Source organism: Argentina anserina, chromosome 5, assembly GCF_933775445.1.
Source record: "Argentina anserina chromosome 5, drPotAnse1.1, whole genome shotgun sequence".
NCBI lineage: Eukaryota > Viridiplantae > Streptophyta > Magnoliopsida > Rosales > Rosaceae > Argentina > Argentina anserina.
The window spans coordinates 23,440,713-23,462,097 of record NC_065876.1 but is presented as its reverse complement, the minus strand read 5'-3'; the positions used below and the strand labels follow the sequence as shown (position 1 = coordinate 23,462,097).

The 21,385-nt window shown below is 38.5% G+C and overlaps 4 protein-coding genes across 10 annotated transcripts in view; 1 reads left to right on the top strand and 3 right to left on the bottom strand.

The window, feature by feature from the left end:
• LOC126794461 (immune-associated nucleotide-binding protein 9) overlaps positions 1-21,385 on the bottom strand; it is a 158,968-nt gene that overhangs the window by 11,869 nt on the left and 125,714 nt on the right. The window lies entirely within an intron of this gene.
• LOC126794457 (regulator of nonsense transcripts UPF3) lies at positions 4,059-10,288 on the top strand. Of its 6 annotated transcripts, none has more exons than XM_050521187.1 (14): positions 4,059-4,289; positions 4,851-4,957; positions 5,259-5,354; positions 5,668-5,766; positions 6,110-6,189; positions 6,548-6,646; positions 7,105-7,228; positions 8,359-8,420; positions 8,534-8,990; positions 9,125-9,214; positions 9,344-9,468; positions 9,545-9,594; positions 9,707-9,903; positions 10,001-10,288. In XM_050521187.1, the coding sequence occupies exons 1-12, from the start codon at positions 4,150-4,152 to the stop codon at positions 9,578-9,580; spliced, it is 1,515 nt and encodes a 504-aa protein (XP_050377144.1). In that variant the 5' UTR covers positions 4,059-4,149; the 3' UTR covers positions 9,581-9,594; positions 9,707-9,903; positions 10,001-10,288. The 6 variants fall into 6 exon arrangements, with proteins under 6 accessions (XP_050377144.1, XP_050377142.1, XP_050377143.1 ...); XM_050521185.1 differs by having other exon boundaries at positions 8,519-8,990; XM_050521186.1 differs by having other exon boundaries at positions 8,347-8,420.
• Positions 10,504-14,016, bottom strand: LOC126794452 (FT-interacting protein 7). The gene has a single exon (XM_050521172.1). It carries the CDS (start codon positions 13,796-13,798, stop codon positions 10,637-10,639), a length of 3,162 nt encoding a protein of 1,053 aa, XP_050377129.1. The 5' UTR covers positions 13,799-14,016; the 3' UTR covers positions 10,504-10,636.
• LOC126794460 (putative methylesterase 12, chloroplastic) lies at positions 15,740-20,592 on the bottom strand. Of its 2 annotated transcripts, XM_050521189.1 has the most exons (6): positions 20,249-20,592; positions 19,820-20,096; positions 18,578-18,817; positions 18,351-18,494; positions 17,746-17,880; positions 15,740-16,189 (listed from the first exon to the last, which is right to left on the bottom strand). In XM_050521189.1, the coding sequence occupies exons 2-6, from the start codon at positions 20,060-20,062 to the stop codon at positions 15,917-15,919; spliced, it is 1,035 nt and encodes a 344-aa protein (XP_050377146.1). In that variant the 5' UTR covers positions 20,063-20,096; positions 20,249-20,592; the 3' UTR covers positions 15,740-15,916. The 2 variants fall into 2 exon arrangements, with proteins under 2 accessions (XP_050377146.1, XP_050377147.1); XM_050521190.1 differs by lacking the exon at positions 20,249-20,592 and having other exon boundaries at positions 19,820-20,242.

The window sequence follows — 21,385 nt, the reverse complement described above, 5'->3', positions numbered from 1 at the left end:
GCCAATTCCTCACAAACCAGCAACCAGAAATTGCAATTCATCCATAACAACACAATCAGTAACACACTGAACCTCAATCACAATTCCAAACCTAGTTATCACTTCAATAATTACAATAAATGAAAAAGAAAGGAGAGAATCGAGTTATCTGAAGGGTTCTGGACTCTTGCGCCTCCCGTATGGTCTGGACCAAAGCAACAGTAGCTAGGGCTTCAGCGATGCGATTCCTCAAGCAAGTAGTGGATCAACAATCCCTAAAACAACTTAAACGAATGGTTTGAAATATTAGAATCCAATCCCAGAATCGAGATCACATCATCAATCAAGAAAACCTGTAAAATGGTACTCTATTGCTTATAAAATCAATATATAATCATAGAACAATGCTGAGGAACATATGCAATATTAGTCCAGCTTGATACCTTGGGGATCATGTCAACATTGTAGTCTCTATTTGAGCCCAAAGATTCCGGAGGCTTACCCTCACCCCTAAATCTCTTCTAAAGCTACAATCCAATATCAAACACAAACAATAACAGGATTGAATGCACATAGAAAACTATGTCAAACTGTAGCAAACTAATGTGTAATAATGTACACGTACTTACATGGTTGAGATTTAGAGAAATAGACTATCCTCCATAGTAGTCTTTCATATCCAATATGCAGTACCTATTTCAGGTAAAAAACACATGATCAAAAGTTTGTATACATTACTTATCAACTATATATATATATATATATATATATATATATATATATATAAGTCGATAGCAATGAGAGTTGATCTAGGTACATGTATAATTACTAGTGTAAATCATGGTGACCAAGTGATAGTAATAAAAACAAAAACAGAATAATCAACTTCTATCGATTTGAAAAATGGGTATTCACAATTTTTCAGAATTCAAAGGACTAAATTAGAAGCTCCAAATTTAAGAGGCAACATGAAATTACCTGATACGAAAACATTATGTAAAACCTAGCCATCGTGGGTGGCGGAGCTAGCGGCAGAAGTGTTGCGGAAATAACGGCGGAGCTGGTCAAATCTAGAGATACGATTATGGGTTCTTCTATACGAGAGGTACCGACCCCGATTCTGGTGATGGGAAGGCCAGAACGTCACTAGAAGTTGGAAATCAAAGACCATTAAGCTTAGCTCCGTCGGTGATGCTGGTGCGACTTCCTAGTCTCGATGGATACCCAGAATTTTGGTTTCCAATCCTCTTAATCTTTGAGGCAGGGCGACGGCGGTGGTACGTCAAGGAACTGACAGAATTGGAAGAGCTATGGCTGGTGAAGGTATTGAGGTTCGAAGGTGATGTGTGTCTCCTATGCTTATAGGTTGAGGCAGAGTTGAGAGAGATGAGAGTGTCTCAGAGAGGAGCTGGGTATCCATCTGTGAGAGAGAAACTGAGAGTGTTTCAGAGAGAATGAGAGTTGAGGGTGTTTCAGAGAGAATGAGATCGACCTGAGGGTGTTAGTTATGTTTCAACGCGGTTTAATTTTGTTTTAGTTTCAATGAATTCGAATGTGGCACCTTAAGTTCATTTTAAGTTAGGTCAAATTTTTGGACAAGTTAAGGTGACATATATGTGTCGTCCTATTTAACACAACTTATTTAAACAACGTTTCTCTAGGGCACCAACTTCTGGGAGGAAAATATCCCTCCAAAAAACATATAGGGCCAGTTTTCTAAACAATTAAGCAAACATATATATGTCGTCCTATCTACCAAACAAGCTTTTGTACTAATTAGCTTTAGGGCAAAGAGAGGGAAATATCCCTCTAAAAAATGGGCCAATTCTTTGTATGATTAAGTGACAGATATATGTCGACCTATTTAGAAACTCTAAGGCAACAAGTTGGAGAGGGAGAAGTGTCAAATTATCTCTCCAAAAACTAGACAAAAGAAGGTTATATCTCAGATGACATATAAATGATGACTAATTGTTGATTCTTTTTTTTGTCAACTTTAGAATTTCTTCAGAATTAAGAGCAACACTCACACCACATATATAAGTTGCATTAATATTGCCCATTTTTCATCCGAAAATAATTTGACTTCATGACTCTATTGAGATGACATATATAGAAATATATATTACTCCAATCCTCCGAACCACACTTAACCCAATATATGTCGCTTGATATGTGTCGTATGTTGGCATAATTGACCTAGTGGTCTTGTTATCAAAAAGCAGGCAACGATTTCCACAAAGAGCAAGGGATTTTTAAAATCCAATAACAAATTATATGTCTAGTGCTCACTTGAAAAAAGAGTATTGGAGCAAGCATTACAACAGATGAAATTGTAGAGTAACCATTGTTAGTGTAGTTAAGATTAGAGGACATGTGTCAGATAGATAGGTGGGTGGGGATGAAGATGAGGAAATATGGGTGGGGAGCAAATTTGCTTCCAACTACGGACGTACTATAGTGTAAGAACAAGAACAAATTCTGGCTTAGGCTGATCAAGGTTTAAAATATTGATATTGACAGACATATCGTTCTTTAAAAAAAAGATATCAGATATATCAGAGATATTAAAGAAAAAATATCATTGATGTTCTGAATTTTTTTATTATTTGTTATTGAATTACATTCAGACAGATACAATTATTAACTTAATCTAGTACTATACAGATGTTTTATGTGCTTAAAAAGATGTATGTTGGTCAACAAAATAGATGAGAATCATCCAACACAAAACTTCCAAACACATGAATTTCCCCACATCGGATGAGTCCAAGGGTATGGGTATAGAAAGGGAAATCCATGACCCTTCTCGTTCTATGAAAGTTCTTCACATCGTATTCCTCAACCTTGGCTTTGTCCATGTTGTGCTTTTCTAACAAAATCGCTAGCTTCCTAGCCTCCAGAGTGTGCTTCTTCATGTATCACCACACAGTCACCCCACCGGCGAAAAATCCTCCTAAGGCCGTCAAGATAGAAGTGATCCCCGAGAATATTGTCTCATTCTCCCGTCCTCCACACTGGCACTTGCACTGGACTAAAACATGTCGAGGTGGCATGGCTGGGTTTGTAGCTTTTCCGATCTACAGTATGTGCGGAAATATCATGGATATTTTAAACCTTGAGGCTAATAAGAGTTGCTAATGAAATATATAATTTTTAAATCAAATAATAGTTTAATTCATATATTGATAAAATAATACAATCAAGGAGTTATTATAGTCTTATGAATCATAGCCAATTTTCTGAGGATGGAGTAAAAGTTTGAAAGAAATTGATAGGTCAAGCAGGAGAAAGGTCGAATACATTGTGCAAGACGCAAGCTCATTATCTCTACAACTACCAAAATTGAAACTTATAGTCAGTCCGACGAAAAAAAAGAGAGTCTAGAAAGCAATAACCTACATACACGAGGTAGGATTTCAAACTTGATCCTAAGACATGCGACCTCTTGGTGTTTCTATCAAACTACGAAACGACTAAAACCCTACCTCACGACCCAACATTATTTCCTTGTTTCTAAGGGATTACTCCCTCAAAAGCACCCGATTCATAAGAAGGAAAACGAAGAAAAGACCCAAAATCCAGCCCTTACAAATAGCATTGTTGGGTGTACTAGAAAAGACCCAAATTCATAAGTCTTCATTCTTCATTTGAAACTAATGAATGTTGATGCAGGAGTTTTTACCTTATTATAAAAAAAGGAGTTGGGTGTACTAAAAAATGGAGCTACAAACAACAATTTAAAATGTGCAAATAGAACCTCCACTTCAAAATGTAGTAACTCACAAATGAAGTGCTTGAGCATATCCTATCATGTTAGTTTTCTAACCTGATAAATAGTTTTGTATAAATCCAACATAGAATCAGAGCATGTAATTGCTGAGATTCGCGCGAGCATATACTTTTAATTTTAAAAAGAGGGTTCAAAAACATACTTACTTATCGATCATCGCGAAATATACTCTTGATTTTTCTGCTTATTTTTTATTAAAAGTTTAAAACAATAAAGATAAAAACTTTAATTGATAGAGAGCATATATATTTACTTTTCGTCCAAAACTCGCGAGTCACAACCCATAGAATTTCTCTGTCGCCAAAATCATAAACTCCCAGAAATCTGACGAGAGACACTGTGGGAGTGCAAAACTGAGAGCAAGAGAGAGACGAAAGATGAAGGACCCGTCGGTGAGGACGAAGGTGTTAGTTCGCCACTTGCCTCCCTCTCTTTCTCAGTCCGATTTCTTCCAGCAAATCAGCCACCTCTTCGGCGACCGCCACAACTGGTTCTGCTTCCGTCCCGGAAAGACTAGGTCAAACCCCTCTTCGCTCCTTTTGTTTTATCTAATCAAAACCTAGGCTGATTTGAATTTGTTAGAAAGATGGGATTTTAGTTGTGTTTTGGGTTTGGGTGTTTCTTTTTAGTTTAATTGGATGTGCAATTTGATTATGAATTGAGATGCACAGTTTGAAAGTGATATTTTTTTTTTTAAAACTGGTTTGTGGGATTGGGAAAGCAAGGAGTTAATTTTCGAGACGATGATATTTTTGGTACTTCAGACATGTACAGAACACTAGTTTAATTAGTGTTTTAGATGAGTTTTGATTGTTATTTCTGGCTGATGATGATATTTTGCACTAATTATGGGTTTTTGCGACTGATGAGTGATGGCGTGTTGGTAACAAAAAGAATTGATCTTTTGGTTGTATGGGGTTTTATTGTCTGTTTGTTAGTTTCCTCTATGAAAAAATGTGTGCCTTTCTTTCAGTTGTGGTGCATGCGTATTAGGTTTTGGAACTGAAAGTTTTGTTCTTTTTTGTTTTTGTTTTTATGCGAAAGATCTGAGGAGTATAAGAGCTTTCTATTGTTGCAGCCATAAGAATCAGAGATATGCTCGAGCCTACATAGAGTTTAAGCGACCTGAAGATGTTTTTGAGTTCGCAGAGTTCTTTGACGGTCATGTATTTGTTAATGAGAAAGGTAATGTAATGGTTCATATTAATTTTACTACGTTCTAAATGTCTAGAGCTTTCACAGGTTTAGCTTCAGCGAATCTACCTATCTTTTATAATTAGGTATTTATTCATTTATTTCTGTGCACTGGTTCTTAAAAGCAGTTGCTACCGAAAGAATGAATGGTGATTTTTTATTTTTGCAGTAGATACTGAACATTTACATATACTTATATATAGAAGATTTACATTCTTATTCTGTTTTTATATTGTTGGAGTCATTTTTATAGCCTGGGACTGTAATATTTTTTTTCTTTTGGGTATTTTAGGGACTCAGTTCAAGTCTATAGTTGAATATGCGCCTTCACAGCGTGTTCCCAAGCTAAGTAACAAAAAGGATGGTAGGGAAGGGACTATCTATAAAGGTACCAAGTTTTGCTTCTTTGTATACTATTCTGGTTTATTTTTGTTTTTCATTTCAAGAGAAAAGAAAGAACAGAAAGAAAGAGATCTAAGATGGAGGTCTGTGAGGTCAGGAAGGAAGAAAGAGCAGATGTATCAAGCTAGAGTCAATTTTTTATTTGAAAATTGTTATGCTTTTTCTTTCTCCCTCACATCTCTATGTGACCCCTCTCTCTCTCCCTCTCTTCCAGTCCTTCCATTACCAAATGGTTGTTTATTTTATGAGTGATAAACTGAGTGTACTTGTGCTAACTTTGATTCTGCTTTAAAATGTAGATCCTGATTATTTGGAGTTCCTGAAACTCATTGCAAAGCCTGCTGAGCATCTTCCTAGTGCAGAAATACAGCTGGAGAGGAAGGAAGCTGAACTGGCCGGTTAGTTATATGTTTGCTGATTCTTGTCTGTGTCATGAGGATAAATGAGTATTTGATTGGAAATATTCCCACTGCTTTTCCTGCCATCTTTTGTTACCTCAGATTAATATAGGACGTGTTTTACTGCTTTTCTCCTAATATAAAAAGAAATTTGAGGCAGAACCAGTTTCATTTTCTTATGAGCATTTTGTTAGGTTGTTAGACTACCAGGATCTGCTGTATTAGTATTCTAGTTATCCAGAAAGTTCTGTCCACCTCCCTTGATTGTGAGGAAATATATCGTGCTTAACATTAAGTTATGATTAGCTGCCCAATATGACACCGATTCACTGTCCCTTTTTAGGCGCTGCAAAAGAAGCTCCTATTGTTACACCTCTTATGGAATATGTTCGTCAGAAACGAGCTATTGGAAGTGGAACCCAGGTAATGTCACTGAAAGCTATCAATTTGTGCTTGTGTGGTGAAGGGTAGAACCCTGAGAATATTGATAATGCTTGTGCATATTATTCTGGTAAATGACAACAAAATTAGGTGACTCATTTGGGACACTGCTGCTTTGTATGATCTCTTTAGGGATATCCTATTTGGTTCAGTTCATCTTATTAGGAGGGAGTCTTGAGTTGAGTCAACTTAATATTGGTACACTATGGTAGCATAGATGGATTTTCAATTGTTTCATAACAATGTAGCATGATAGTTTTTGTTATCTGTAGTCAAGGTTACTCTGAAGTTCTATATCTTGGGACTCCTCTGGGTTATTGAATACTTTGTCTGGTAATAGATTTCATCAGTTGTTCGGAAGGTGAGAAGAAGAACTGGGGCTGCTTCTTTTAGCAAACGTGGCTCAACCTCTACAAAACGGGTCTCTGAGAAGAAAAAGGCAAGTGCTTCTTTTGTATGCAAATTTATAATATTTTGAAATTATTTATGCAGAAATAAGTTTAATTCCTTAAAAAGTTATATTGCTGCGAAATTTATATTGATGGGAAAATTATATATTATTTCTTTGTATCATGTTTTTTTATGCAGCCTTGAATTTTTGACCGTTGAGCAATTTATTACTTCAATATAAGAACAGGAAAATCCTTATTTTAACGAATTTTATTTGCTTGTTAGTAATCTCCACTCATGCTGAGGTTTATGGGAGGTAGTTTAATTTGAGCAGAGCATGTCGAGATTTACTTGTCAAGGTTTCTTTTGTATGGTTTCAGTTTTGTTGGTAAAATATGGTTTTGACTTGAGTGTCTGCTACCAGTTCATTTCTTTTGTGATGCTGCATGTACCATGATGTTGTGACATTTAATAAATACTAAAATTCACTTACCTTGTGATTGACAGTACATATTAAAAGATACGGCTAAATATTCAAGTCGAAAGGACAGGTCAACTTTCAATGTGGTGTCCAGGCGAGAAGATCAATTGGCTAGTTCAAGTGGAAAAGACACGATGGGAAATGAAATCGGTATATAGTATTCTTTTTTTTTTCCCCACTTTTGGGCAATGACTGTTTATTGTCTGTTTTCTTATACAGGAAATTTTCTCTCTAATTTTTGTTCAGAATTTGAAACAAGTAATGCTCGGTATTTTTTTGGTAAAATTTTCTTGAAGATGTGCTGGTGATATGCCCTTATAGTCTAGATAGATCCAGTGGTTGCAGGTCTTATAATAATCCTCAGTATTTACTGTTGTGTGATAAAGGTGCTGTAGGGTTGTCAATTCCCAGGTCAAAGATCTGAAGTTATCATACAGAATAAGTGTGATGGTTCAAAATTTTAATCTTAACAATCCAGGTATAATTGGATTCAATTTGGGAAGTGTAAAATTCATTAGATTCAGATCAAAACTTGGTTTTAAAGAATCAATTAGTTCAGACATCAAAATTTATCTATGTTGTCCAAGCACATATTGATTTTATTGTTTGCAGCATCAAAATTTGGGAATCAAATTTTGATTCCAACAATCCAGGTATAATCGGATCTTTTTGGGAAGTATAAGATTTATTAGATTCAGATTAAAACTTGATTTTAAATAATCAATTGGTTCAAACAATAAAATTTCTGTATGTTTTCAAGCACATAATGATTTTATCATTTGGAAGTTGATGTTGAGTTTGTTGGACTTTGAATCGAGTGTGAGTTCAGCTGCAAGTCCTATAATACTGTTCGTACTGAATCCAAGTTTGGATGCTACACTAGTATATTACAGTCAGATAGATCCTTGGAATTGAGCGTAATCACAGTTCTTGTATTAGATGATGGCCACATGTGCTTCATTTCTCACCCAAACTCTAAAAGGTCTTGCATCTTGTACCTTTATTTTCAGGAAGTTTTCTTGATGATGTCATTTGATTGTTTTTCTGATTGTATGTTTAAAAAGGCTTAGATATAATTAGAGAAAACATGTTCTGATATCCATGCAAATTCGAATCGGTTCAAAATGATCTAATATGCAACGTATCGTGTAGATAGTCATTTTACGATATATATAATTTTGCTTGCATAAGATCAACAAGTTTGTGCATTTTTGTTATTTTTCTTTCTGTTGGATTCTTTATGTTTCTTATAATGTACATCAATGCAGGTTCTGTTTCAGGTATCCCTGTGATTGCTGACTCTGGAAGGACAAAAATCCTGCTTAAGCGGGAGACGCCTCCTGTGAGTGTATTCTATAGTTAATTTTACTATTAGAAATCTAGTACTGCAGTATGATTTGAATTTTGGACTTATTAATTTACTTTTAAAGTTTTATCTAGGCTTCTGAACCTCAGGTACCGATAGGAAGTTCTCCTGTTTCAGCTGCTTCAAAGCAGAACCAAAGGCGTGATGCTAGTGGAAGATTTCTCAGAAGCATACTTTCACATAATGATGGACGCCAAAGAGAAGGCTCAGCAGAAGTTCATTCTCAGCAGAAAATCCTGGGTCCAAACTCGGACATTAAGCGCATGCCCCGACCCTCCAATGCACGGCTAGGGTTGAACAATGAAACTAATTTAATGAGCTCCGAAGGGGATAGAAGGAGGGCTACAGTTGATAAATTTTCAAAGAAGGACATGTATGGTACAGCTAACATTAGTGAGAAGCAAGACAAGCATACAAGAAATAAAGATAGACCAGATCGTGGCGTTTGGGCTCCTCTTCGTCGTGCTGAGAGTTCCCATAATAATGATGACCGTATGTCATCCTCAGCTATGCAACGACCTCAACTGCTCTCTGATTCAGGTGAAGGTAAAGCTTGGTGCTACATTATAATATATGAATGTTCTAGTGTCAGCAAGTAGATGACAGATCTAATTAGGACTTTATTTCTTTGTTAAAAAGCTCTCTCCAGTCAAATCTCACTGTGTGTTTTGATTTTCTAGTTCACCACGGAGAAGTGAAAGCTGACACATCTCATGGAAACAGGACTACTGGGGAAGTTATAACTTCCACAGGTCGTAATTTAGACAATGGTTAGTTGTATATTTCTAAATGTTTGACATCAGTCTCCTGAACCTATGCCATGCCATGTCATTATTATTTTTCTTGCTTATACTTTTGTTATTGTCAAGTTTATTAAATTGTTTATATATTCTGGCTAGGTTCCCATCGACATTTTGGTCGTCGTGGATCTGCCTCCAGTACGAAAGATGATGGCTCTCTAAATATAAGTGAGGGGAAGTCATCGAAAAGAGGTTCTGCTGCTGCTGTTCATGGTGCCCCTGAGGTATACATCACTTACATCCACAATTTCACACTTATCATTTACCATAGTTTGATGTTAAAGATTTCTCGATGTGCAGAAACAAGTATGGGTTCAGAAATCGTCAGGTTCATAGAATATCCAACTCTGGTAAATCCTCATCGTTACTTGCTTTGTTATGCATAAACTTGTATTCAGTTACCTAATCTCTGAACATGACAAAGATGCAAATCATCATGACTGATTGCTACCACTTTTCTAGTAACCAAACACAGGATATCCTGCCTGATCATGGTGTAGTTCAAAATCATCATGGTTCTGTTGAAATCAGATCATATCATTCACTCATTTGTATAATCAAGGCAATCATCTCTAGAATCGTGTTATCAGACTACCATTGAAGATGTGGTGGAAAAGGTGGTATACTTAAAAGGAGAGCTTTGATTGGGCCAAAGTAGGGTACGTGACAATTTCATTTTGAAAATTCTGATCCATTGCTTGCAATCTCATATGATTTCTATTTTCTCGTATTAATTTGGAACATAAATGCATGTAGACTTTTCTTAGGTGTGATCCAACTCGTGCTGGAACCACCAGTGCGAAGTTATGAGGTCCTGGGGACAAGACGACATGTTACAAGAGATGTTTGACTTTTGATTTTCATTTTAGAACTTTATGGTGATACCATATCTATGAGTCAAGTAGTGAAGTATTTGGTGGGAAAAAGATGCTTGCCTAATGTTGCATGGCGGGTGGACTTCTGGTGTATAAGAACCTTTGACTGAAGTTGTGCTGAACAATGTACCGCATGTTAAGGTGTTAATAATTATACATTGCACGTATCTTTGGGCTGTATGAGGCTAAGACTACAGTATTTGATTTGCTTATCTTATGGTCCAAATCAGATGACACATATATGTTATGTTTACTATAACGATGATTGTGCTCGATGATTATATATATCTTAATGTTATGGGTGCTACTGATAAGTACATAACATTCTGTATTTACTTCCAAAATGAAAAAACATTCTGTGTCAGCTTACTCTAGCGGTCTAGCCCCAGCCAGTGAGGAAACTCTCTTGTAATCAAAATTTCATTCCATATCTTACAAGAAATACATATGTTTTATCAATGACTTCGCTAAACTGGTTAAACCAAAATCACTAAATAAATTATTTAGAAACAAAGTTCTACAGAAGTTGATCCGACAGTGAAGGAAGCCTTCTCATAAAGTTCAGAGCCGGCGACGGCGTTCGATCGCGAAAGATCGGATGCCGCAAATAGTAGAACCCGAACGCCATTGCCACCATCTTCGACGGAACCAAGTACAAAACCATTGCTACTAGAAAGCAAAGTCCGACAAAGATCCCCGTCGCGCGTGGGTCACGCCACGTCACTAACGCCTGCACGCGCTCTCCTTGTGTGGCAAAATCCCCCAATACCGTCTGCACACGTGCGCCAAGAGTTCGTAGCTTATCATATCTTGCCCTTACTACCTCATATGATCTACTGCTTGGCACCAGGTCGATCTCCTCATCAAGTTCATCACGATCAACCGTATCAGCCAATGAGAGCTTCGGATCAAAGTGCTGAAGTGAGACTCGTGACCGGAACCTATAGTTCCAGGCGCCGATTGCGAACACGTAAAATAACAAAGTGGGGATTATCAAATCAGGAAACCAAACAAGTAGCACCAATAATGCGTGCACCAAAATAGTCGCCATCGGGTTCTTCCATGAACGAGTGTTGTTTATCCACCCCACAATGTCCATTACTCCAGCTATGAGATTGATGATTCGGAAATAATTAGCACGAACTTTCCTCATGCTAAACCCTTGTGAATCCGCATCCAACATGTAAAGAACAGTTTCACGCCCGAGCGGCGGTTCTGATCTCAACAAGTGTGCCGCCACGATCTTAACCGCCGCTCGTCTCAACATGTCTTGTTGGCTCACTCCTAGCGGCTTTATGTGGTGCATCAAGGGCAGCAATGGCTGCGAGTACACGTGTACTAAATCCAATGTTGGAGTCACCCGAGCAAAGCGTATGGCAATCTCCACCTCGCCCATTTTCTTTAAACCCGCCGGAGACAAGACCAACAACGGATACGTATGCTTGTACACTTTACCCGTAGTCAATGTCGATATACGTATACGCACCTTCCCAATTCGAAAGTCAAGACGCATGGCATCCTTTGGGCCGTCGGTCTCGAGGACTCCATTACTATCAAACACACCAAGACTCAACACAGTACAAGGATCAAAGACCTTGAAAGTGTACTGCTCATTCCACTTGGGCTCCAAGCTATCGCATACGGTCCGGGTACGTACCCACTTAGATCCATATTTGGCAACACAATACGCGTCCGTACAACCTTTACCATTCATCGTCTTGACTGGTATCAAGTTCTTGCACCCAATAATACCAAGCTCAACAGTTCCAACCGGCGGCTTCCACAGCTGCCTCGCCGTGGGACGGTAGTCGCTGCACACATGCACCGCCTCATCCATCACGTGATATCCCCCATCAAAGCAAAGCCGCACGTGCAATCTTCCACTGTAAACCCTCTTCTCGTCTTTTGGATCCTCCAAACTGATCCATTTCGACGCAACTTTCCGGTCGTCGACGCGGCGCTCGATGGCCGTGAGTGGTATCTTCGCATACCCCAATGTGACCGTCCCTTTCGGTTGCCGGATCTCCAGCACCAAAACCAAGTGATCGGTGAATGGCTCGGCGGCCACGAATATCAAGTCCTGGTTCCACGACGGCGTGCCGTTTCGGGTTAGAGATGGGTCCGTCTTGAAAGACTGGAATCCGAGCTGGGCTTTGACTTGGAAAGCGGCTTCCTTTAACGAGGACGTCGTTATGGGGATTACATCTTGTGCTTCTACCACGGTGGCTCTGAGATACCATAGCTTGGGAGACTGGTACACTTTCGCGCGTGCATTAGGGTTTCCGGCGGTGTCCGTCTTCCACGCGTCCGGGAAAGACTCGTCGGCTTGGGTTCCCATCCACGTGGCGAGCATCAGATCCCCGTTAATCCGGGACCCGCCTCCTTCTAATCTGTACCACTGTGGGGCCAAGGGGCTGTCCGGCGGGTCCCGCAGCGGGATTTCCGCCACGTCGAAGCATACTCCGCCGAGGAAGTTGTGCCCGGAGGCCATACCGGTCGGGTCGGGGATTGGAGGGTCCCACACGGAGACTTCGAGGATGGAAGCGGAATCCGGGGACTGGCGGCCGAAAGCGAAGGTCTGGTCCCACTCGAAGCAGTTGGTTTTTCTGGCGGGGGATGACGTCACGTGGTAGTTGGAGGCGGAGATCTTGACAACGGGTCTGCCGTTGGCCGGGAGGTAGCGGGCCTTGACTACTCGGACAAAGAGGTAGTGCATCTTCTCCACTAGATCAAAGGACGTCGGACGATCGATTGAGATGCTTTCGGTTGGCTCGAGTTGTGGGTAGTTGGGGACTCCTGAAGGCCGCCGTGACATTGGTTGTGGCCCGTTGATTCCGCCGACGAATTTGATCTCCGGCACTGATTTTGATACGGAAGAGGCTGACATCATTTCAATATGATCATCTTGACCTAGCTCTTCACCTTGCTGCTGCTGCGGTGGCGCATCGCCTGTGATTTCTGGCAACGGCGGCGGTGGGGGTGGCAGCTCATCGGATTCTCCAACTTCAGCAGCAGCTGCAGTTTCGGTTGGTTGCGCCGCCGTCTCAGCCGGTGGTTCTTCGGCAGGCTTCTCGTTCTCCGACCGTGGAGGTTGTTCAGGTACCGGTGTTGGTTCTTCTTTCTTCTCAGATTCCGGTGGTGGTGAAGCTGCCTCGTCAGCCGGTGGAGGCGCTGTAGTTTCAGCAGGCTTTGTTTCCTCCTGCGGCGGAGGTGGCGTGGCCTCAGGAGCCTTGGGTTCCTCCGGTGGCGGGGGAGGAGGTGTTGGAGCCTCGTCGAGGTAATAAATTTTCAAGCCAATGTCCCCCTGAATAAAACTGAAGAGGCTCTTCTTCTGCAAGGGGAAATATATAAGAGCCTCCTCGCCTTTCTTCACAAACTGAGACGATGTCAGCCGGAGGCGGCCGAGGAAGTTGTTCCGGGTAGTTGGGCCGTAATTCTTATCGTGATAGACGTCGAGCTCCAGCACGTCCCCGAACACGGTAGCCTCAGAGGCCTTGCCAACGTTAAACTCAAGAAGCTCGTTCCATTTAGGGTTCAGGTCCCTGATCACAGTCTGCGTCCGTTTTCGCTGGCCGTAGTAATCAACCACAACGTATGGACTCACCGTGCCGTGCCCGTCTTTCGGCGGAAGGTCGCGTGCGTCTATCACCTCAACTATGAGCTTCTGAACAGTAGCCATTAATCAGTTGTAAGGTTTACAGTGAGTTCACTATATCTCATAGTAAGATGAAACTGAGGAAGAGCTTGATATATGTGGGGTTATTGTTTTATGTAATTATGGTGAAAACTATATAAATGAAAAAAGGAAGAGAGTGTCACAGTGATGATCGGAAAATGGGGATGTAGTGGGATTCTAGCTGTAGGGTAAAGGAAAACTGGAAAAGAGGGTACGGGTTGGATCGAATAGGGAGATAAAGAAAATAAAAGGGCAAAGGTGGTGGTGCTGTGCTTAACTTGATCTCCAAGCAGCTTTTAGACCATTGACTCATTGAGGCCATCGTATGCATATCTTTGATTTATTTGTTGTTGTGTTATTATTCTTCTTTAGTAAGAGCCTGAAAGATTCCCTCAAATTAAGTAATTGTATGTATGTATGGGCAAGCTTTTTTCAAAGACGACCAGCTTTTATGTCACCACCGGCCTAAGCAAGCTAAGATTGCTTTCTTGCTTTTGTGATAACTGGATTGCTGGAGATTTGACAAAGATGACACACCCAAACCTCTTTCCACACTATATGAATCCAGGGATCTGAGATCGATTACTTAACGGTGGCACACACAAACCTTTTGACTTGATTCGATCTTAATATGATGTTGATGCATCGGTTCGTCTGCCATGCAGTTCTGCATATGATGCAGATCAAATTTTTACCATTTAAATTTTATAAAGTTGGATTTTTTGATTCTCATTATACTTCTTTCTCTATTTTTTTGGCACACAAATAGAAATTGATCGGCATAGTCTGCAGATCTGCATCTTATAATTTTCCTGATGCATCTCCAATGCAGTAAAATTATAACGTTATTACTGGCCAGTCACCAGTATGTATGTTCATTTGTACTATTACCGGTGGTACGTATATATTTCTTTTTTGACTATTGTTCTCATATTGATCGAGTTCAGATTGAATCTTTTTGATTCAGACTAGCTAGTATCTGCCACATAATCAAGGAACAAGGATTGACAATAGTTGAGTAATACATAAACTTGCAGTTCTGAATATAAAGTAGTTCGACCACTTCGACGTTACTATGGGAGTATGGTGGGCCAAGATCGTTACTCTAGGGTTGATCATGCATCCTTCTGCTGCCAATAATGATCGAGGAACCAAATTAAGTGTAACGCATAAGAATAAAATGTATATGCATACACATCAATACATGATCGATCGAGCATTAATTAGTGATCATTGTTTCTGCAACGTATATGTGTAAATGGTGAGCCTCATATAGTGGGGTTAACAAGTATGTCTGGTGCTTTTCTTTACTTGAATTTTGAAGCAACTATATATGTCTATTTATAGGTTGATGATGAGTTCAATGGTGCAAAGTGATGGGTAGGCTTCATTTTTCTTTTTGGATGATGACGGACTTTGACTCGATCACAACCTAAAACAATGCTTTTGTGCTTCCCTTCTGCATTTACAGATATGAGAGATAATGGATCGAGATTTATTGACAAAGAAGAGCCAGTCACCCAAACACTTTTCCTACCTATGTATGCTTCAATGAATCCGAAGTTTCGAAGATCTAATCATGGCACCTCTGAACCTAATTTGATTCAAAATGATGTAGAACGGCTAGCCGGGGAGTTTGAGGAGCAGCTTGAGAAACAAGGTCGTCGACAAACATAAGTTTCCTATAATGCCTAGGTTTACTTTTCCTTACATTCATATGATTTATAGTTCTAATAGGTTATTTCCTAGTTCTAGTCTTAATATGATTAGCCATATTTTAGAGCCTATATAAAGGCACTCTCTATGTTGTATTCGGCATTCAATCAATCAATACAATTCAAGTTATCTAGACCCATATCTCTTATAATACCCTTTATATTACGGCTTGACGTTTGTCTACCGATTTTATCTTTTTACCCATAGCTTTCATTGTGTTACAAAAGCTCTCAAGAAGTTTGTGGTCATCGATTTAGAACATAAGTTTGCACAAAGAAACCCGGCCAGAATGTTATACATACAACTATAGCTTCCATGTGATCACATTGTGGAACTACGTAATCAGCTACACTATGTTCAGTAAAGGGAAGGTATGATACAGGAATCTCCTTCCTGATATTTGTGCTATGGGATCTGAGCAATTTCCACCAATATTTTGTGCAGTGACGTTGGCTTTGAGAAGAATGGGCAGTGATCGCTGCCTTTAATCTTGAACACTCCCTCTGGTGGATTTTCCCTCACCAGCTTTTCTTGGACATCTGGTGAAAGTGCTCGATCATCTAATGTCTGAATGAAGAAGCGCCGGCCAGTTCCATACTTCTCAGGTGACAGTGACAACTTCTCCATGATTGGACCTAGTGGGATAGGTCTCATGGACACCATAGCCAGAGCAACATCCTGGAATGAACAAACTATTATAACTTATAAGCTTATACCTAACAGTAAAAGTACACTAAAAAAAGGATGAATTGACATATTAATTTATAATGTTTGTGTAGAAAACCAGGTGGATTTACAAGTTAATCACAGAATGGCACAACTGAGGTCTTATTTTCGTGAGATACCCAAACTTGTTACATACCTGCCTAAAAACAACTGAAGAATCTGCCACGATTCATGATTGCACTCAATGTATCTATTTTGTAACAGATGGTTAATAGAAGTTAATAGAACTCCTCATCTACATTAAATAATTCCAATTTCTTTTACCTAATGCGCATGCACAGTAAAAGCTCTCAGATAAAATCAATCCACAAATATGGAGATTATATATTGCCTAAACTTCGTTGTAATTGTTTTAAGGTAGGATGCCTATCATCATCCCACGCTCTCACTATAGTGATAAATCTGTCCGCTTCTACAGTCCAGTTCTGCATTTACAAATTCTTACACTTATATGCATACATATAGATTGTGTTTGGGATATTACACCAATTAAAGCAGCGTGATTTCTCTAAGAAGGATCTGGGAAGGTAGATTATAGAGTTTGATTATTACTCAGCTTTCAGAAGTGAAGTGATAGAACTAAGAGGCAAAATATGGTCTGTTTTCCAATTTACATCTATTCAATTATAAGGACTCAGCTTTCAGAAGGGACAAGATAGATTTATGAGGCAAAATTAATATAAATTGGAAAACAGATATGAGTCGTACAAAAACACTTCATCAAAATGCAAATATGTTCTACATTATCCCTATGATTCAACTTAAACTGTACTATGCAAGATTTATAAATCATATTCTATAGCTCAAAACTTATTAATGAAAGTAACTCCAATACTTGTGTGTGGAAATATTCGATGTATATGATCAAGTACCTAGCAATATTTTGATCAAATATGGATGTGACTTGCTTATATCCATCATATAAGCGCTTGTTTTTGTTGCTGAGAACACACGCCAAACAGAATCTAACATGTCCAGTATCAAGATGTTTGTAGCACCATCTTCCCCTTTCTAAATCAAAAGACATTCTGATCCTACTCTGTTTATTAACCTGTCTTCCAGGGGAATAATTCTAGCTTTTAAATCAAAGCACCAGGGCTTCTGGTTTTTCCTTCTAGACTACCATAAAATTCCCAATACTTCAAACATTCTGGTTCTTCAAACTCAATGGTTTACTTTACTCAAAAAAGAAGAAGGAACAAATAAGTAATAAAACATATAGTTCAGGCCTTCAGAAAAAAAAAACATATAGTTCAGATAGATGCAGGAAATTTGAAGGTGCAGTGGAATAATATAAATTTATTCTACCCTTAGTTCCAAACTTTCAATTATATTATATCAAATGTTTTCTTTATATAATTTCAGAGGGTCATGTAATTTTTTTTCTGAATATATAATTTCAAAGAAAACCAGTCAAATTTATACTGAACCGTTGCTTCAAGATAAGCTATTAGAAACCGAAACCTGGAAGTACGTTAAAAAAGTTATTTTCTTTAGTTGCAACATACCTTTGCAGGAGATTGATTGAAATATAACCCTTTCATCTGTTCTTTCTCAAACATAAATCCTGTAGGAAGCTGGTCTTTTCCATTTCCATGAATCATAAACTTTGATTGTTGCATAAAATCCTCTGCAGAACCAAGCTACAATATAAATTTCCTCATCAGAACAAGATCATGTACTTTCAAGAGTTATTCTCAGATAAATATACAGTCAAATATCTCATTTACCAATTTCATGTATAGTGAGATCTCCCTATATCAAGTCACAAATTCTGGGCATACAGTCATACACTGGATAAGTTTATACTATAACAAGTTGGAAAAGCCCTAGATTTTTTGTTTAACAAAATAATCGAAGTACAACTGTACAAGAATTAAAGAGAGAAAAGGAGGACTTGCTAAGAGAAAGAGTCGTATTGCTTTGAAGATGAATGATCAGGGGCGGAGCCACCAAGGAGCCTACTGGTTCCTGTGCACCAGTAGGCTTTAAATCTTTCTATGTTTGAAGAAGCATATAGTGTTGTTCAGAAATGGTGCGTCCCATAAAACCCCAAGTTCAAAATTGTATATTGATGTCAAGTCCTTATCGGGGACAATATAAAATGTTTTACCTCTTCAGTAAATACATCAAAGGGTCTCTGATCATTAGACACCATAGTAGCACAGATGAATATTGCTTTAGAAACTTTTTCTGGAAAGTGCTCCAGTGCATAAGAAACACAGGCACCACCAGTACTGTGACCAACCAAAATAACCTGCACAAGAATCGCACAGATTTTAAGTTTAACCATACACTACTCGCAAATTGCAATGAGTTGAATAATACATAATTTGTAACCTTTTCATCCTCTGGAAGGCTTTGTAGATAGTCAATCAAGGGTTTTGAATACTCTGCTAAAGTAGTAACAGAGTTAGAATCTGTGAGATCAATACCAGAACCCTTGAGATCAAAGGTAGTGGGCAGCAGTCCTACTTCCTCCAGCAGAGCAAATGTCTTGTACCAACACCATGCACCAAACCCTTCTCCGTGTATTAAAATAAACTTTTTTGTTGTAAGGTTATCCAAATTTTCAGGTACCTGAAAGTACAAGAAAATAACAATCATGACTATCAATCTAGAGGCGGATGAACAAGAAACAGTAAATCACCATATCATTGTAGTAATTGATTACAATGGTCAAAAGTGCTTGTCTCCATCAATATACTTGCAAAAGAAGGAAGCAGACTTGCAATCAAAAGATATGAGAAGTAGGAAAAGGAGATAGTTAGAGGAATCTCAGAATCCTACAAATGAAAAATGAAGTATTATAACCTTAAAAAAAAAAAAACTACTATTATGGGTTTCAAATCCAGTGTTAACTTAGACTTATGAATGTTTATGACATATCTGCAGGCTTGCAGCCCGTGTAAGGTAAATGTCCATAATTGGATTCAAAGTATTTTATCTCTCTAGCAATTAAGTGATATGCATTGATCATCATGAACAGAAGGGCCAAAATCAGTGACAGAAAGATGGTCCCAGTATTGCTTAATAGTTTCAACATATCATACAACTTATCTGTAAATATTGTAATATAAGCCGTTTAACACAGAAAAGAACAGTTCTTCCTGAAGGAAAGTAATGCGGTTTAACACCGTTTAACACAATGATAAAATGAAGGATCCCAGTTGTCCAACATATTACATATTAAGATCTGCTTCACTCTGGAATTAGCGCACCAATCACAGCTAGTGCCTTATCAATTACCACTAATAATGACTAAATAGCATGAAGGTCCCTAACTCAGTCTCAGAGGATAGTCTTCAACACACTTTTGTTTCTAGATAAATAAAGAAACTAAACATCATAAGACTGTAATTGCAAGATGAGCAAACCAATATAAAGCCCCTACTTTTTAGACTCACTTTTCTATCCCATGAAGTAATCAATATTAAAGTAGAATACTTTCCACCTTCATCAACAACACTCACACAATCACATGAACCATCCAACTAATTAAAAGCTTACATAATTAAGCACTTTTCAGAATCAAACTTTTCACCACAGATCCCATCATCACCATGATCAAAATTGCCTCACCTGCTTTATCACTGAATCAGGCAGAGTGGTTCTCCTAGAGCTGGTGGAGCCATTGATTCTCCTAGACATGGATCCATCAAACCTCTGAGACAATTGGTGCTGATGAATAGCCATAGAAAGAGCTTGCCTGTGCAAGAACTCATCGTCTGCAAGAAGTTTCCTCTGTGAGCGGTTCACCCTCTTACTTCTGGATCCATTCTCTTTGGTTTCCTTCTTGGACATGCAAATAAATCGATTACCCATCACCGGAAAACGAGCTCCGAGCAGAACCCACAAACTGGTTTTAAGAAATTGGAAGAAAGTCAAGAGCTTTTTTCTTAAGAAAATGAAGATGGCATTGTAAAGTTAATGTTTTGGAGAGTTGGTGAAGTTTGAGAGGTAGAGAGAAGTTGATGGAAATAATAAATAAGAATGCGGAGAGATGAAAACCTGGAACACTACAACAACTGCTGCTTGCCCAACTGAATTGATAGCTCTTTAATGTTCTTTCATTTCCTGTTTCTTTCAAAGTTTTAATGCTCAGTTTTAACTGACTCTGGGAATCATATAGAACTCGCAGTAGAAAAGTGAGATAGCTACTTCGATCTTTGTTTATGCTACGACGTGGCTCCCGGTCGTTGATGATTTAGCGTTTGCACATGTAACCAAGCTCTTGGGAGTCTTTAACCAAAAAGAAGAAGAAGAAGCTCTTGAGAGTCTTTGAGACAAAATTGACGGTCAAAGACTCAAAGCCATGGTTATAGTGAAGAAACACTGTTATTGAGAATTTGAGACATCTATAGACTATAGTGATATCTGATACAACTAGCTTGGTTATGGTGAGTTTGATATCTGATTATGTAAATAATGTAATAGAGGGATACATAACACAAGCATGATTTGCTACAATTAGACAAGCTTGGTTATGGTGAGTTTGATTAGTTAACTCAGCTGATTAGTTAGCGATTGATTTGAACATCGAAGTTTTAGAACCGCTATTATTCTTTTCAAGTGAGTTTTTAGGGGCCTAATCGGAATAGGATACTCCAATAATTTTGGCCTTGAGTCTTGTTACGCCTTGGGTGTACATCATTAGTCGGATTTTTGATGCATTCATATGAAATTATTTGTATGTGAATAAAGTAAAGTTTATGATATATCCCTAGCTTGCCACTGGCCACCGACCCTCTTATTCTCATTTTCATTAGTCTTTTTTTTTCTTTTCTTTTTTTAAAGCTTTCATTTTGCTTTCTTACAAATCTACAAATCGAAGTATTGAATTCACATTTTTGTTCTGTAATTGCATACCAAAAATTGCTTCGGTGATAAATCATTAGTAGAGATCGACTCCAATCTTTTTTTGTATTCCGGCCTTTTCTCACTTGCAGAATTTGTGCAGAGTTCAGATTGTGTTGCAATTTCAATTTCAACTTTGTGTGTGAAAAATATATGCATTTGAAATTTCTAACCAGCTCATCAATAGAAGACAATATCAGTGACTGATTTTCCTTATTTGCAAGAAAAAAAAGGTCAATGTTCGGTGAGAGGGGACAAACATTATATAGAAGGAGAGCTATAGTCGTTAAT

Coding starts and splice junctions, on each gene's coding strand:
- LOC126794457 (XM_050521183.1), top strand. CDS start 4,150: ATGAAGGACCCGTCGGTGAGGACGAAGGTGTTAGTTCGCCACTTGCCT. Junction 5,355..5,667: donor GGAAGGGACTATCTATAAAG/GTACCAAGTTTT, acceptor TTTAAAATGTAG/ATCCTGATTATTTGGAGTTC. Junction 8,421..8,518: donor TTAAGCGGGAGACGCCTCCT/GTGAGTGTATTC, acceptor AGTTTTATCTAG/GCTTCTGAACCTCAGGTACC.
- LOC126794452 (XM_050521172.1), bottom strand. CDS start 13,798: ATGGCTACTGTTCAGAAGCTCATAGTTGAGGTGATAGACGCACGCGAC.
- LOC126794460 (XM_050521189.1), bottom strand. CDS start 20,062: ATGGGTAATCGATTTATTTGCATGTCCAAGAAGGAAACCAAAGAGAAT. Junction 17,881..18,350: donor TTGATGTATTTACTGAAGAG/GTAAAACATTTT, acceptor TTTATATTGTAG/CTTGGTTCTGCAGAGGATTT. Junction 16,190..17,745: donor TCAATCAATCTCCTGCAAAG/GTATGTTGCAAC, acceptor TGTTCATTCCAG/GATGTTGCTCTGGCTATGGT.